General features: G+C 41.8%; 1 protein-coding gene across 3 annotated transcripts in view; it reads left to right on the top strand.

Annotated features, from left to right (window-relative positions):
* The window catches only part of ARHGAP44 (Rho GTPase activating protein 44), a 203,132-nt gene that overhangs the window by 123,920 nt on the left and 62,518 nt on the right, over positions 1-16,694 (top strand). For all 3 annotated transcript variants that reach the window (XM_064378288.1, XM_064378286.1, XM_064378287.1), the window contains exons 5-7: positions 3,794-3,905; positions 7,273-7,349; positions 15,816-15,933. In XM_064378288.1, the coding sequence (XP_064234358.1) occupies positions 3,794-3,905; positions 7,273-7,349; positions 15,816-15,933 (307 nt within the window). The remainder of the gene's footprint in view (positions 1-3,793; positions 3,906-7,272; positions 7,350-15,815; positions 15,934-16,694) is intronic.

Here is a 16,694-nt window from a genome sequence, read left to right as displayed (position 1 = left end):
GAGGTTTCTCTGGGGAATCAGATCAGTCCAAAAGGAAGGACCTAAAGATCTGAGGATGTTGGAGGGTGAGAGGGGCGGTCAGTGCCTCAGTAAGTGACCCAATCACGTCTTTCCACAAGAGTTCACATACTCTGAGCTTTTTCATCTCCACTTTTAAACATAGAGAGGCACCAAAGATCATCAGACATCTGAGGAAAGTCTCTAACCTGAAATCTGGAGGCCAAAACAATCGGGTGGGTAAAATGCAGCTTAGAAGAAACAGAGGTTGTTTAGGGGAGGAAAAAAATTGTAGGAAAACAATCACTTTTGTTTTCAAGTGGTAAGGGAAGATAATATGTCCATGAAATGAAATAACAGGATGTTAATACAAAATATTTATGGGTAAGAAACAGCCAGAGATCAAAAGGAAGCTTGTAGAAATGAAAAAATAGGATAGCAGATATGAAATTCTCAGTAGAATGTTTGGAAGATAAATGTGAAGCAATCATCTAGATAAACAAGAAGACAAAGACACAGACAGTAGAAAAATTTATAAAATTAGAGAATGAATCTAGGAAGTCTTATGTCCACATAACAGGAGTTCTTAGAAAAGGAGAGGAAGAAATAACAATAATAAATAATCCAACAGCATTTTCCAGACCTTAAGGACGTGAGTTCCTACACTGAAAAGACTCATTGAGCTCCCAATACAATGGGAAGAATTAAGCCTGTGCCACAGAGCTCACCATCGCGTATACTAGTGACAAAAGATTCTACAACCTCCTAGAGAGAAAACACGTCACATTTCTGATGCAAAGGATCAGAAATGTGAATGCTTCCAGACTGAGCAAAAGCAGCAATGGAAGATAGAAGATGATTAAGCAATGCCTTCAAAATTCTGAAGGAAACCATGCTCAGCATAGGAGTTTAATATTCTGCCCAAGTTTCAATCAGTGAGAGGGTAGAGAAGAATGCCGTGACATACGTGGCCTCAGAAATTGACTTCCCACCTATTCTTTCTCAGCAAGCTAAAGCAAGGCAGCAAGATGTGTCCTTAGTGAGGGAGTGATCAAAAAGAGAGGTAGACTTAAGATAACAGAGTGTCCAACACAAGACAGAGGGAGAGAATCCCAGGGAATGGTGAAGGAAGATTCCAGGAAGACAGCTGTGCCTTAGGGATAGAGGAAAACTCAGTCAACACTGAGACAGGTCCAGGAGGGATTAGTTCAAGAAGATGAAATTCATTTACATGATATATGGTTCAATTTTTTTTTGGTAATATTTTTATTTTCATGTATAACAGAAGAAACAAAATTAGCACACAAAACTCATAAATTTGATGTTTATCACTGCTTAGGATGAGGTTTAATTTTTTTTTTAAGTAAGTTAAGCAAATTTTGGTTCACTATCTTAAGAGACAAATTAAGGAAGTGGCAGAGTATTTTGAATTCAATTGGGTACACAGAAAACAAGCAAGCCAAAACAAGGCAATTGTTAACTCTAGGGAGAACAAATAACAACTCCACATAAGGGTCGGCAAGGGGGGTAGAGCAATGGGAACTCCCATTTCTGCTAGTGAAATTTTCACACATGCAAAAAGAGACTGCAAAAGCATATTTACTGAAGCACTGCATGTAATAGCCAAAAACTCTTGTTTATGGGACAGCTTAACGTAATGGTGGTATATTCATAGGGATATGTGCAGGGAAAACCAATAATTATAGTGTACTACGCAGATTAACTCCAAATAATATGGAGTCAACATGTAATTTAAATAATAAGCGTCTATTAATAAATAAAGGGGGGGAAATGGAAACATCGCTAAATCCTCATTTTCTTTAACATCATTAATATTTAAATTTTTTAAATTAAGTAATGTTAGAAATATGGAATAAATATCAGAAAATCATATAAAAGACACCATTAAAAAGATACAAAGATAAGGGTACACCTGGGCACTGATGTTTGCAGCAGATAGGAAAAAGAATTAAAATACACGCCTGTATATATGAAATTCCTACAAATAAATTGAAGTAAACAGATCCTAATACAAAAATAGCCAAGGAATATGAACACACACGTCATGGGAGAGGGATATTCAGTCTCACTAGTAGTCAAGGCATGTAGATTAAAACCAGAATGAGATAATTTGTATCTACCAGCTGGGCAGAAATTAGGACACCTACCAGGACCAAGGGTTGGCAAGGGCATAGAGCAATGGAAACTCCGATTTGTGCTAGTGAAATTTTCACACATGCAAAAAGAGACTACACAAGCATATTTACTGAAACACTGCATGTAATAGCCAAAAACTCTTGTTTATGGGACACCTTAACGTAATGGTAGTGTATTCATAGAATTGCATTCTCCATTGGAAAATGATCTAATTCTGCATGTACCAACATGGATAAGCTCCAAACATAATGATAGAGTAAAACAGCCAGGCCAGGTGTGGTTTGCTCATGCCTGTAATCCCAGCACTTTGGGAGGCTGAGGTTGGTGGCTCACCTGAGGTCAGGAGTTTGAGACCAGGCTAGCCAACATGGCAAAACCCGTCTCTACTAAAAATACAAAAATTAGCCAGGTGTGGTGGTGACGTCCTTTAATCCTAGCTACTCAGGAGGCTGAGTCAGGAGAATAGCTTGAACCTGGGAGGTGGAGGTTGCAGTGAGCTGAGATTGTGCCACTGCACTCCAGGCTGGGCAACAAGATCGAAAGTGTGTCTCAAAAAACAAAAAAAAACAAAAAAAAACAAAAAAAAAAAACAAGTAGCATCAGGATATGTTCATTGTAAAAATCATGCATGTAAACTGAACTAAGCAAAGCAGTGGTGTTATATATTGTATGGAAACATATACATGTAGAGTTAAAATGTGAAAATATGAAGAGGAAAGGGGCATCCTCATTTTAAAATAACTGTTACCTCTGCTCTTACTTTTGTTGAATCGTAAAAACTTTTCTTTTTTTTGAGACAGGGTCTTGTTCTGTCGCCCAGGCTTGAGTGCAGTGGTGCTATCTAGGCTCACTGCAGCCTCTGCCTCCCAAGTACAAGCGATTTTTGTGCCTCAGCCTGCCGAGAAGCAGGGACTACAGGCATGCGCCACCATGCGTGGCTAAGTTTGGTGTTTTTAGTAGAGATGGAGTTTCCACCATGTTGCCCCCGATGGTTTGTAAAAACTTTTTACTTGAATTTCAGTTAACATGGGTACCAGACAATGAGAGAACGGCCTGTATACAATTTGAGTAGAAATGAACATCTTTGAAATAGTATGTTCTGTCATGTGGTAATGTGGCACGACTCTACTCATTCAGGTCTTCTGTCATTTGCTTATTATTAATCAACTTTTGGAATTTTTTTTTCACTGGATAATTGTCTGTATATCCCTATACTAATTATGTTTTCATGGCTTAGGAGTCAGGGTTTTCTTTCTATCAGGACCTGCTGACGTTGAGTTTTTGTGTGTGTTTAAAGATGCTGGTTTGTTAGGGGGCAGATTTTAGCTATGCGGGGTTTCCCCTGGAGTGAGAAGCATCTGACTGTTTTTAGGCATGTGAATTCAGCATGTTTGCCTGCTTTCTCCACTGTCCCCTTGTGCCCCAGGCACACAGTGAATGGTACCTTTTGGAAGAACTGATTATTTCAGAAATGCAAAAAGCGGGAACAGGTTGGCCCAGGGGATGCCATGGAGATCAGCCAGCTTATTAACACTGACTTGTGAAAGTTGACAAGTGAGCCAAGGGGTGAGGGGAGGGTAATGCAAGTGAAATGTCGTCCTCTAGAGTATTCACTGTATGTTTCCCCCTTGGATTACAGGAAGATGCTGAAACTCTGTGGCGAGACCGAGGACAAGCTGGCTCAGGAGCTGATACATTTTGAATTGCAAGTAGAGAGAGACGTGATTGAGCCCCTATTTTTGCTGGCAGAGGTAAGCAGCAGGAGTGAGGCCAGGCCTGAGTGAGGAACAAGGTACCAAGCAGGAACCCCTCAGTCATTCTCCTTCCAGCTTTCTGTTGTATCTGTCGTTTAACCTTCTCTCTGATTTTTTCTTTTTCTTTTTTTTTTTTTTGAGATGGAGTCTCACTCTGTCTCCCAGGCTGGAGTGCAATGGTACCATCTTGGCTCACTGCAACCTCCCAGGTTCAAGTGATTTTCCTGTCTCGACCTTCTGAGCAGCTGGGATTTGAGGCGCCCACTATCACACCTGGCTAATTTTTGTATTTTTAGTAGAGATGGGGTTTCACCATGTTGGCCAGGCTGGTCTCAAACTCTGGACCTCATGTGATCCGCCCACCTCGGCCTCCCAAAGTGCTGGGATTACAGGCGTGAGCCACAAAGCCCAGCTATGACATTGTTTTTCTTCAGAGATTCTTACCCAAACACATGGTCAAGATTCCCAAATATGTCCTTTCAGCATTTGCTACCCCGTCTCCCGCCCATCCTCTTCCCTGCAGGCATTCCTAGAAGTAAGTGTCTTGAGAGCTGGCAGCTTGCCCCATTCCTTACCCACAGCCTCAACTGCTTTCACCCCTGCCCTCCACCCATCTAAAGTCTTCAGTGATATGAACAGTAGCCACTCCTTAGCAGGATTCTGGGGGCCCAGGCCTAAGAGACTCTCTAAGGCCTCCTGCAGTTTATGGTTTTTTGTTTTTGTTTTTGTTTTGTTTTATTTTGTTTCTGAGACAGAGTCTTGCACTGTCACCCAGGCTGGAGTTCAGTGGCACGATCTTGGCTCACTGCAACCTCTACCTCCCAGGTTCAAGTGTTTCTCCTGTTGCAAGCCTCCCATGTGCTGGGATTGTAGGCGCATGCCACCACACCCGGCTAATTATTATGTTTTCAGTAGAGACAGAGTTTCACCATGTTGGCCAGGCTGATCTCAAACTCCAGACCTCAAGTGATCCACCCACTTCTGCCTCACAAAGTTCTGGGATTATAGGCGTTAGCCACTGTGCCTGGCCGCAGTTTATGTTTATATGGTTTCCTTCTCTTTGGACTTTAAAGGACATTCAATTAAACTATTTTATTAAAAAGCAACCTTAATGTCTATGCCAGTTTTGCTAGCTTCAGTGAAGTGAAAGCTTCTCAAGGGAGATAGGAAATGGTTGGGGATCTTTGAACCCCGGATCCCTCTCAATTGTTTTTAATTGGTCATCCATTAATAGATTGCTACTTGAAACACTCCAAAATCTGAAACTTTTCGAGCACCAACATGCTACTCAAAGGAAATGCTCATTAAAGTATTTTGGATTTCACATATTTGGATTTGAGATCTCCCTTGAGAAGCTTTCACTTGACTGAAGCTAGCAAAATTGTCACATAGACATTAAGATTGCTTTTTAATTGAATAGTTTAATTGAGTGTCCTATTGATGAAATTTAATATTATTTCATAGCCACATGGGGCTAGAGGCTACTGCATGAAACTGCATTGCCCTACACCCTGTCTGGCTTCCTCTCTGGACCATATCCACCACCTCCACATCCCCTGCCACTCTTTCTGGGGACAGAGCTATGGGCAAATAATTACGTATGGACCTAAAAGTATTCAAGGAGAAAATTCTGGATGAGGTACTTGGCATCGGCCAGCTCTGGGCTTCTTAGGTCATCTTCTTGCCTAGAGCATTCATAAGATCCCTCTGTGCCTTCAAAACAGGGGTCCTGGCTCTGGCCAAGCCTGAAGCAAACCAAGGAGCAAGTCCAGTGTGGGTGCTGACAGTCACTTGACGTGGCTCATGCAAGACACCCATCGGCCCTCCAGCTTCGCTCCAGGGCTGACTGGTGACTCAGGTTGCCCGGGGACGGTTACACTGCTCCTTCCTATTGGAAGTTGTTACACCCGGAGCATGACTCATCTCTGCTTGGGAGAGTGAATAGAAGGCACTTCAGAGAACATTGGATTCTCCTCGAATTTTTTCCTTATGTAAAAACCGCAGCCCGAGATGATTTCAGTTCAATTTTCGGCCAATTTTCGTTTTGCATTCTCACATCCTGCCCTACTTTTTTGCTGGGCCCGGAACCAAAATCCTGCACTGGGGTGTTCAGTGAAGCCATTTTTAGAATGAAAATATAAAAAGAGCATCCACATGCAACCAGAATGGAAGAACTCGTAGCCGAGAAAAGCCATGATGGCAATGTTTATTCATTATTGACTTTGGAAAAGTCTTGCTTTATTTCTATAAATATAAACATTTGCTTCCTTTATTTTTATAAATATAGAATCTGTATCCTAGTTGCAGTCATAGCCTCTCTGCGCTCTTCCTCCTTCGGCTGTCCATTTTGCCTCAGGTCTGTGTGTCAGACATGACTGCATGGTTCCCTTCACTTCTCCCCACCTTAGGCCTTTGTGGAAGTAAAGACAGATGTGGTTGAGCCCTGATTTCTTTTGGCCAAGGTGAAGGCAGGCAAGTGGCCAGGCCTGTGTGAGCGGAGAAGCACAGGACCTGTGAGGTGGGCTGGGTTGATGGAGAGCCTGGCTGGCGTCCAGCAAAGATGGACCAGAGTTTAGCACGCAGGACAGGGCATCAATAAATTCATCTGATGTTGGTCAAAGGGTACAAAGTCTTGCTTATGCAAGAGAGGAAATTCTGGAGACCTGATGTGTAGCACTGTGTGGCGATCGTTAATGATACTCTATTGTAGACTTGAAATTTGCTAAGAGGATAGATCTTAGGTGTTCTCACCATCAGAAAAAGAAAATAGAAACTAGGGGATGTGATGGACATTTAATTAGCCTGAGTGCTGTAACCATTTCACAATGTGTACATATGAAAACACTGAACAATACACCTAAAAAATACACAGTTCCTGTTAGTTAGACCTCAATAAAGTGAAAGGGGAAAAAGGATTTCATCTGAAAATAAGGATTGGGAGACCACTAGTAAACTTGTTGGGTGATTGCCAATAGTTCTTTAAGAATTGTTCTAAGGAATTTTTTTTTGTTTTGAAATGGAGTCTCGCTCTGTCGCCCAGGCTGGAGTGCAATGGCATGACCTTGGCTTACTGCAACCTCTGCACCCCTGATTCAAGTGGTTCTCCTGCCTCGGCCTTCCGAGTAGCTGGGACTCCAGGTGCAGGCTACTAAGCCTGGCTAATTTTTGTGTTTTTAGTAGAAATGGGGTTTCACCATGTTGGCTAGGCTGGTCTCGAACACCTGACCTCAGATGATCCACCCACCTCGGTCTCTCAAAGTGTTGGGATTACAGGCATGAGCTACCATGCCCAGTCAGGAATGGTTCTCAAAGAATTTATATTGAGCTTCAGTTTGATTATATCCTTTGTGTCCTGTAACCACAGGTGGAAATCCCAAATATCCAAAAGCAGAGGAAACACTTAGCCAAGTTGGTGCTGGACATGGATTCCTCACGAACCAGGTAGAATCTCTTTACTTTCATTTTTGCTTCTTTGAAGGAACAGTGATCATATTCAGGGAGGGTGGGTTTCAAGTAGGTGGGTGTGTTGTCATTCACCAAGGTTTTCTTGACACCTACTGTGTGCCAGGCACTAGAGGTGATCGTGGTGAACTCGAGACACTGGGTCCCTGCTCTCATGAAGGCTGCAGTTGAGTTTTGGAGACACTAGGCATGTGAAGAAACAAGACAGTCTCAGAAAGCTATAAGTCATATAACAAATGTAACACAGGGTAGCTTTGGAAGGGGATGATGGAGAAAGGGAGCAACAGCAGTAAGGGTAAAAGGCAAAAAGCTTTTTTAAGGTGGTGTCACTTTGGTCTTAGACTTAGATGATGAGAAGGTGGCAACCATATGGATATCATCTGGTGCAATCCATCTATGGCAGAGGGCATAGCAAATGCAAAGGGCTGTTCAAGGTACAAAAGGAAGGTCGGGATGGTTGGGGTGGAAGGAGCAAACGGGAGAGAAGTGGGAGATATGAGAGCCAGGAGATAGGAGGGATGCTATGTCCTGTCCGTAAGGGGAGATTTCACATTCTGGAAACTCATTCACCTTTTCCTGAAGCTAATGGTGTAGGTATCCCCTTTCTGTCGCCTTTCTCTTAAGTCCTTTGAGAGAGCAGTCAAGTTCCTATAGTGCTGTCCTTCCACACCCGTCTTCCAGGGTCCACCAGAAAATTCCTATAGTAGTAGTTGGGCGCCAGAGGCCCTGAGATGGCATTGCCCGTGGCCATCAGAGCAGGAATTGTGCACATATGTCTTTTTATTTTTTACAGTGGGGTATGTGTATATAAGTTGAAAAATGCAGGTGCATGAATATTAATATGGAAAGAGCTCTTTGGTTCTACCTTAGGTTTTTCATAGGCTAACTTTATTTTTTTATTTAATTTTTTATTATTTAAAAAAAATTTTTGAGACAGGATCTCACTCTGTTACTCAGGCAAGAGTACAGGGACCTGATCATAGCTCACTGCAATCTTGAACTCATGGGCTCAAGCAATTCTTTGGCCTCAGTCTCCCTGGTAGCTGGGATTACAGGCATGTGCCACTATACCTGGCTAATTTTTTTATTTTTTGTAGAGAGAGGGTCTCATTGTGTTGCCCAGGCTAGTTTCAAACTCCAAGGTAGGACAGTTTTCATCATTTCCACATCTTGTTTTCATTTTCTTGAAATAAAGAAACAAAAATAGAATATATTTGGGCAGAGAGAGGTAGGATACAGAGTCCTGGAACAGGAGTCAGAAAGTCAGATTTCAAGGCTCAGATCCACTATTTTCTAGATATGTGACCTTGGTCAGGTCACTTAATCTCCCAGAATATCCGTTTCTTCACCTGGACACAGGGAGTAGTGTGAGTGGCTGTTTTGAGTATTGATATCACTTCCCAAGTGTTTTGTAAAAAGAAGCTGATACCGTAAGTAATTGGTGCACTGGAATTCTGCATCAGGAAGAATAAAAAGTACAGAGAATTCTCCCAAGACCAGACATAAAACTGGTAGAATCAACGAAGAAACAAGGGTTTCTTTGGTTAACTTAGTGTTCCCCAAATCCCAGTCCACCTGAATGATTTTTGCCGTCTATGTGGATACATCTTTTAAAAGAGCTGATTACTTTTGCAAAATAATTCTGTTTAAAAAAGAAATCCTTTAGGGCTACCATAAATTGGAAAGCAGTATCCTTGCCTACAAATATCAAGTAAGCATAAAAGTGAATAGATGAAAGCAAAGCCAATGTTATTAAACTTTAGAGCCTATCGACTATGGAAGAATGTCATCCTGAAGCTCATCTCCCTTTGTTAGAAAAGCGGAGAGTGGGGGCGTTGGGTGGTTTTAAAATTATTCGGATGCAAATCTGAGGCTATCTCTTGAGTGTGCTTGGAGGAATAGAGCAGAATTCTTAGGAAGTATTGATTTGCTATTACTTCTATGACCTTGTGTCACATAAAATTATATCCCATAATATGAGCGTTCAAGTCCTCTATTTTGGGAGTCATGTAAGATGATTGAGAAAATGCAGATTGCCCCATTGTTTTCAGGAGGTGGACACCATGCTCCTGGGCGGAGTGACTTCCTTCTCTGAAACCTGGGGCTTAGCTCTGAAGTCTTTTCTTTGCTTCTACAGAGAAAACCCACATTTCCATCACAGAGCCTCTTGTTCGAGGGCTGAATGCTAGTATCAAAGCATGCCATTACCATACATATTTTTGTGCTGTCTTCTTATGAGAAGGAGAGTTACTCCTGGTCACGCTGATGGTCCATTTTGTCTAGTGTTATGCTTTCAATGGTGATACCAAGTAGTGTTTAGGTTCTGCAAACATACACGCCACTTGGTGTCATTAGGGACCTCTCACCTGTGATTTAACAAATATTTTTATATCTTCAGCTTATTATCTCCTGTATACTAAAATCTGTAAGGAAATTCTGCCTCCCCTATGCAAATTTCTGTTCTCATAAACTTCAACTTGGACCCTGTACAACCTTTGTTGTTTTAGACTAAAAAAGTCTTTTTGCATTGTGTTCATATTAACTTGATCCTTCTCCTTTATCACATCAGTGATTTTTCATAGCCCACTTTGTGTAGTTGTGAGTTTAGTGGTAGGGAATTGCTTTGGGGGATTGTTGACAATACAGTCCCCTTGAAAACTCAATTGATTTCCCAAGGCCTCAAGTTACAGATTCTCCATCAGTATGAGTTACAGGCTACAGGATGAAAAGGGAACTTTTAGCAAAGGTGTATTCTTTGTTTCCACTTTACTCTCAGACTGGCCATTTCTAGCCTGAGTCTATCTGTCTTGAAGGACCTTGCCGAAAGCTGTAAGACACAACTTCTGCCATTTTCCTTAACTCCTCATGCTCAGCCAACAGGACGGCTGCATCCCAAGATGTAGCAGTGAGAGCAAGAACAAATGCTGTGCTATTGAACAGCAGGGATCACCAACTCCTCTTCTGGAACAGCTGGGTTCTTAATGCCCTCCCATCCCTCATATTTCTCCATAAAGCCAATGGCACAGGTTAGCTTCTCTTCCTTGCAGCATCCTACTTCTGATTACCAAAGATTTCTTTCATATTGTTCTGTCCTTCATGAAATACGCTCTGCAGGACTACAACAGTGAATTCCACATAGAGACGCTCTGCCTTTCAAGACAGGAAGTTGCTTTTTGTATATTATCAGCACATCTTGAACAGTAGTTCCATGACTGGATCTTTAATTTCCGCCGCAATTCTGGTGCATACTGCCAAATCCAGCTAATTTATCCATTGTTTAATTAGATCCCAATAAGATGTGTGTATTCATCACTATTGAAGTAAATCTGGCTTGTCTGCCTGAAAAGCCAATGATAGAGACCTCAGTATTCTCAGAGAAACTGATGCTTGTAGGAAGCTTTATGCTGAATTAAAGGTTGTGAATTGAATTGAATGATACACAAATTTATTTTTTTGTGATAGGTTTGGTTTAGCAGTGCTTAAAGAAGGAGTCTCATTTTTCTTCAAAGTCAGCCTGACTTTTTTCTGGTCATGTATCTCAAGGTTAACCCTCCTGAGTCCTGGGCACATACACATTCCATTTCTGCTGAACCAGCTGCCTCTGGGTCCTATGGACTGAATTGTATGTATGCTGAAGCCCTAACCCCCAGTGTGACTGTATCTGGAGAGAAGTTCTTTAGGAGAACCTTTTTAAGGTTAAATCAGGTCATAAGAATGGGCCCCTGTTTCAGTAGGATTGGTGGCCTTAGAGGAAGAAAGAGTTATCTCTTTCTACACACACTTAGAGGAAAGCTGTGTGAGGGCAGAGACAGAGGCCATGTGCAAGTCAGAGATAGGGGTCTTCAGCCTCCAGAATAGTGAGAAAATAAGCCTCTGTTTAAGCTACCCAGTCTGTGGAACTTTGTTATGGAAGCCCTGTCATCTTTGGAAGTGAGTGAACTAGTGTAAGACAGGAGGATTTTGGAGTGGAAACTGCATGGCCTATGGAATTAAGAAGTGGAATTCGGGAGACGGGGCAGTGTGAAGTCTCCTTGGAACTGGCAGGGGAGTTTTGATGGCCCTTAAAACTCATTCCTCATCTTTCACCTCTCCTCATACAGGTGTCTTTTTCTCAGATCCAATTTCTTCAAGGTCACTGGATGTCCAGTGGACTCTTGTCTCCCCATTTTAAGCCCTCTTCCTTTTGCCTAATTTCGAAAGTGCCGAAGAGGGACTTCGTTTGTCTGGACTTTGCTCATATACCTGCTCCCATGACCCATCAGTTGGGTCAAAGTGAGGAAGGATGGCACAAGCTTGACTTGGATCAGAGGCCCTTACCTGGGCCATTCACTGCCTGGGTCATGCAGAACCTGGCAGTCCCCTTTTGGATGACACATTAGTGCAGGAGTGGAAGCCAGAACTCAAAAAGTAGTGGATGCCAGTGACAGAGGAAACGGCAAGACTAGACAGGTGGAATAGTGAGTGTCCCACTGAATACACTCTCCTGTTTGCTTTTTTCTTTTTCTTTCTTTTTTTGAGATGGAGTTTCACTCTTCTTGCCCAGGCTGGAGTGCAGTGGTGTGATCTCACCTCACCACAACCTCCACCTCCTGGGTTCAAGCAATTCTTCTGCCCCAGCCTCCTGAGTAGCTGGGATTACAGGCACCCACCACCATGCCCAGCTAATTTTGTATTTTTAGTAGAGACAGGGTTTCTCCATGTTGGTCAGGCTGGTCTCGAACTCCCGACCTCAGGTGATCTGCCTACCTCAGCTTCCCAAAGTGCTGGGATTACAGGCATGAGCCACTGTGCCCAGCAATGTTTGCCTTTTAAAATTCTTCTTCTGGACATTCTGTTATCCTGAACTGACCTTGCATTTGCCTTCTTTACACAGTCCTGATACCTGAAATTTTAAACCCTTAGTCCTCACCCTTCTCTCTTATCTCTCCCAAGCCTTCATTAAAGCTGTGTCCTGCCTTCATCTCCCCCAGATCACGTAGTCACAGGCCTCTTTCCCCAGAGAAGGATGGTGGAACATCAGCTACTTTCGTGGGAAGAAATGAGCCTTCTGCTCTTCCACTTTCAAAGCTCAAAGTTTCCTTGGGCTAGTGTCCCTGTTTCTTCTCTGACAGAGCAGTCCACCTCTTGAGTTTATGTGTATAACAGATGTCTGGAAAGACTACTGTAGCTTGAAATTCATAATTCATATAACTTTTCCCAACACGACTATCTGTACAAAATTTTCCCAACATGACTATCTGTACAAAATTCATCTCACCTTTCCCAACATGAGTATCGGTACAAAACTTGTCTGTTCACAAGACAACAGTTTACCTTGATATTTTGCTATTTGTGTTCTACCAAGAGAACATTTGGACATCTTGTCACTGTTTTAAAATATCCAAATAGACCAGGCACGGTGGCTCACACCTGTAATCCCAGAATTTTGGGAGGCTGAGGAGGATGGATCACCTAAGTTCAGGAGTTCAAGACCAGCCTGGCCAACATGGTGAAACCCCATCTCTACTCAAAATACAAAAATTAGCCGGGTATGGTGGTGTGTGCCTGTAATCCTAGCTACTCGGGAGGCTGAGGCAGGAGAATTGCTTGAACCCTGGAGACAGAGGTTGCAGTGAGCCGAGATCACACCACTGCACTCTAGCCTGAGTGACAAAGCGAGACTCTGTCTGGGAAAAAAATATCTATATATCTATATATCTATCTATATATCTATATATATATCTTAAAATAGATTACTAACATATTAATGCTAGTAAATTAATGTAAATAAAATTTCTTACAAAGAGGGAAAAGGTGTATGTTTTTAAGGTATCAGGATATTGACTACAGGATAAAATTTGGAGAAAAAATTGATGGGATTAAAAGAAAAGAAAGAACTAGAACTTGGGAAAATGTCTCCATATTAATGTACATATATTTAGTATAATTATGTTTAAAAAAAAGTTTAATCCTGATTTATAAAGCCATTAAAATCTACTTAGTGTTTGTAGCGCCTTTATATATATTTTTAACACTTACATATTGGTTAGTTATTTTTTCTTTAGGTAGCATGGGTCAGATGGTGGTTATAACTTAATTCCATAATCTACTATTGTATTATAGTCATTGTCTAAGATATAAATTATAGCCACGGCATCTCATATTTTAATTTCCAAAACTCCACAACACTTTAATACTTTATTTGAAATGATTCAACTGGGAGAGTATTAATCAAATATATCACATATAGGGTAAACCTTTATAAGAAAAAATTACCCAGGAATTCTTACTAATCTTGATCTGTTAATTTTTTCAACTTAGATTTTGAAACATCTTTCAGTAGAATATTTCTTTTCTAGTTTGCCTTGAATTCTTATCTTGGAATCAAGAATCTTTCAGAGAATATGTGTTCAACTCTAGGGCTTCAAGTCAGCTTGATGTCTCAAAACCTTTTTAAAGTCATTTTCCTGTGATTGCATTCTTTAAGTGACAGAGAATCCTCATTTTTCTTTCTTTTTGCTCACAGCAAAGAGACTTTTAGTTTACCTTTCTTAAATTATAGAGCCTTGCATTCTTTGGTTTTTCCTGCAGATAGCAAAAGAGAAAAGAATAGTGGAGTAGAAAATATTAAATGATTAGATTCTTGACTCTTGACATGAGAATGACGTTCCACTTTCTTCCCCCGCATCAGAGGCTGCAGACTGGTTGTCTGAGATCCAGATAGAGCCCTCAGAGCTATCTTGTTTGGTCTGTATGCGATTGGCCTGCATGGTTTTTAAAAGAAGTTATTTGTTGCCACATTTCATTGGGAGAGTTCACATGATAATTTCCACCCTCTCTAGTCAGTTGAAACATCTGGCAACACGCAGCCCAGCTTCCTGCCCACCTTAGCCCCATCAGCTGGAGCTTAAGAACAGCTACTCTCTCTTAGAATAGGTAGCACCCCTCCTACCACGTTCCCAGCTCCTCCCTGTCCCTTCTGACTTCCCAAGACTGAAGCCAGCCTTGGCTGCTGTTTATCCTCCTGATTACAGGATTGTTTTTCTTAGAGCTGAGAAATAGTTTCATATCTCATGTCTCTATTACAAGTAGAAAATAGAGGATCATGTGGACTAGTTTTTAAGATATTGGCCCATTTAATTGATTGATTGATTTTTTAACTTGCTGGCCTCTATACCCATTGAGTTTACGTCTCAGGAGAGGAACCCACTGCTGAGACCTAATTCAGATACTACTATCTAGCATAATTGGAACTGTCTTTCAGATCCTACTTTTGGTAATTCCCTGCTGATGACACAGCAGCCAGAAGTATTTGTACTTCCCCCTAAAGTTTTCTGAGAGGCTTCCTCAGAGGGCCGCATTTTTAAGAAAGCACTCGTGAGGAATCTAAATGTTGCTATAAAAATGGTTTTGGGCTTACCAGTGGAGATTTTTGCTACCAGGTTTCTTTTTAATCTTATCTAATCTTTTTAATCTTTAATGTCTGCTCACTTAGCATGCATTACTGGCTTCGGCCAAGCAGGTGAAGATTTCCAAACTGAAATTCCCACAGGATAGGCAGGGAACTTAAACCAGTGATAGAGACTGTGCTTAAAGGCAGTGATAGTTATTTTGAAATAATAATATGCAGTATATTACTATAAACACCCTGATTAAACTTCAAATGTCTCACCACAGTAAATCATGAGTATGTGAGGTGATGGATATGTTAACTAGCTTGATTTAATCATCCCATACTGTATGTGTGTGTGTGTGTAGTATACACACACACACCTCTCTCAAAACATCACATTGCACCCATAAATGTATAAAATTATGATTTATCCGTGGAAAAAGTAACATTAATTGGCTGGGCGCAGTGGCTCACGCCTGTAATCCCAGCACTTTGGGAGGTCAAGGCAGGTGGATCACGAGATCAGGAGTTTGAGACCAGCCTGGACAATATGGTGAAACCACATGTCTACTAAAAATACAAAAATTAGCCAGGTGTGGTGGCGTGCACCTGTAGTCTCAGCTAGTCGGGAGGCTGAGGCAGGAGAATCGCTTGAACCTGGGAGGCAGAGGTTGCAGTGAGCCGAGATCATGCCACTGCACTCCAGCCTGGGTGACAGAATGAGGCTCCATCTCAAAAAAAATAAAATCATTAATTTTGTTGAAAAGACAGCAATAGTGATTGTCATTTGGCTTTGGTGTTTGGAAGACCATAGAGAAAATGGTGACAAACTGGGGGATGCTTGTCCTATCTGAAGGGGCAGCTGATTTTCAGCTTCAGTCAGCAGTCGTCGCATGGAAATGTGGGCCCACTGTCTCCTTGCCTAGTACCTGGTACCTTTTCATGACCTCCGTTTTCAGGTGAGGGTACGTAGCTCCTGGGTAATGTTTGTAACCAGGTGTTTTCTCAGGGTTCCCATGGGATCCCCAGGGCTCTACCTGTCTCACATCTCTTTTTCTCCTGTTTTCCATCAGGTGGCAGCAGACTTCCAAGTCTTCAGGTTTGTCCAGCAGCTTACAGCCTGCGGGTGCCAAGGCTGATGCCCTCAGGGAAGAAATGGAAGAGGCTGCCAACAGAGTGGAGATTTGCAGGGTACCTGCCCTCTTTGCTCCTCTCTACTGGGACAGGCTGAGGAGCCCTCAGGGATTTCCTTTTTGTTCACTGGAGTTCTCTTAACACTCTTGTCAGTGAGCCTCTAGTTGAACTGAATGTCCCCAAGCCCGCCAGCTAGTGTCTCCAAGGAGACCAGGATGAACCCAAGGAGTTGGGGCTTTGATGGTGACCTAGACAGGAAGGCAGCATTCAATTCTTATTGAATAGGTTTTGGGGGAACAGGTGGTGTTTGGTTATATGAATAAGTCTTTTAGTGATGATTTCTGAGATCATCTTGAGTAGCTTGTAATAATAATTCAATTATTATTGAATTATCATTGGCGGTCTTGCATGTGAGGCAAAGAGAAATGACCTTTATTTCTGTGTGAAACTTTTGTACATCATCTGAGTCCCAAAGTATAAATTCTAGGTGACACAGGACAGTTGAGAATTTGACCATAGATGAGCCTTGACTCATCGTTGATACTTAATTATTTCCATTCTTGGTTTCCTTTTGGTATTTCCTGAGTCACTTTATTCATCCTATGCCTTCTGGAAGACACTTATCTATGAAGTTGAAATACCAGCCATGAAGATAGTTACAGAAAAGAACTTCCCACTTGTTAAGAGAGAGGACACATTCTGAAACCTGCGACTCTGTACTTGTGTAACGATGTCCTCTGTTATACTCATTCAAATGCTTCTCATCCCCTTTGCTTGCAAACATTTTATAGGACTTAGTTAGCATTTTATAGACCATT

Source organism: Aotus nancymaae, unplaced genomic scaffold, assembly GCF_030222135.1.
Source record: "Aotus nancymaae isolate 86718 unplaced genomic scaffold, 86718_ANA_hifiasm-v0.15.2.pri h1tg000018l, whole genome shotgun sequence".
Lineage (NCBI taxonomy): Eukaryota > Metazoa > Chordata > Mammalia > Primates > Aotidae > Aotus > Aotus nancymaae.
Note: the sequence above shows the minus strand (reverse complement) of the source record. Positions and strands in the feature narration are given on the sequence as shown.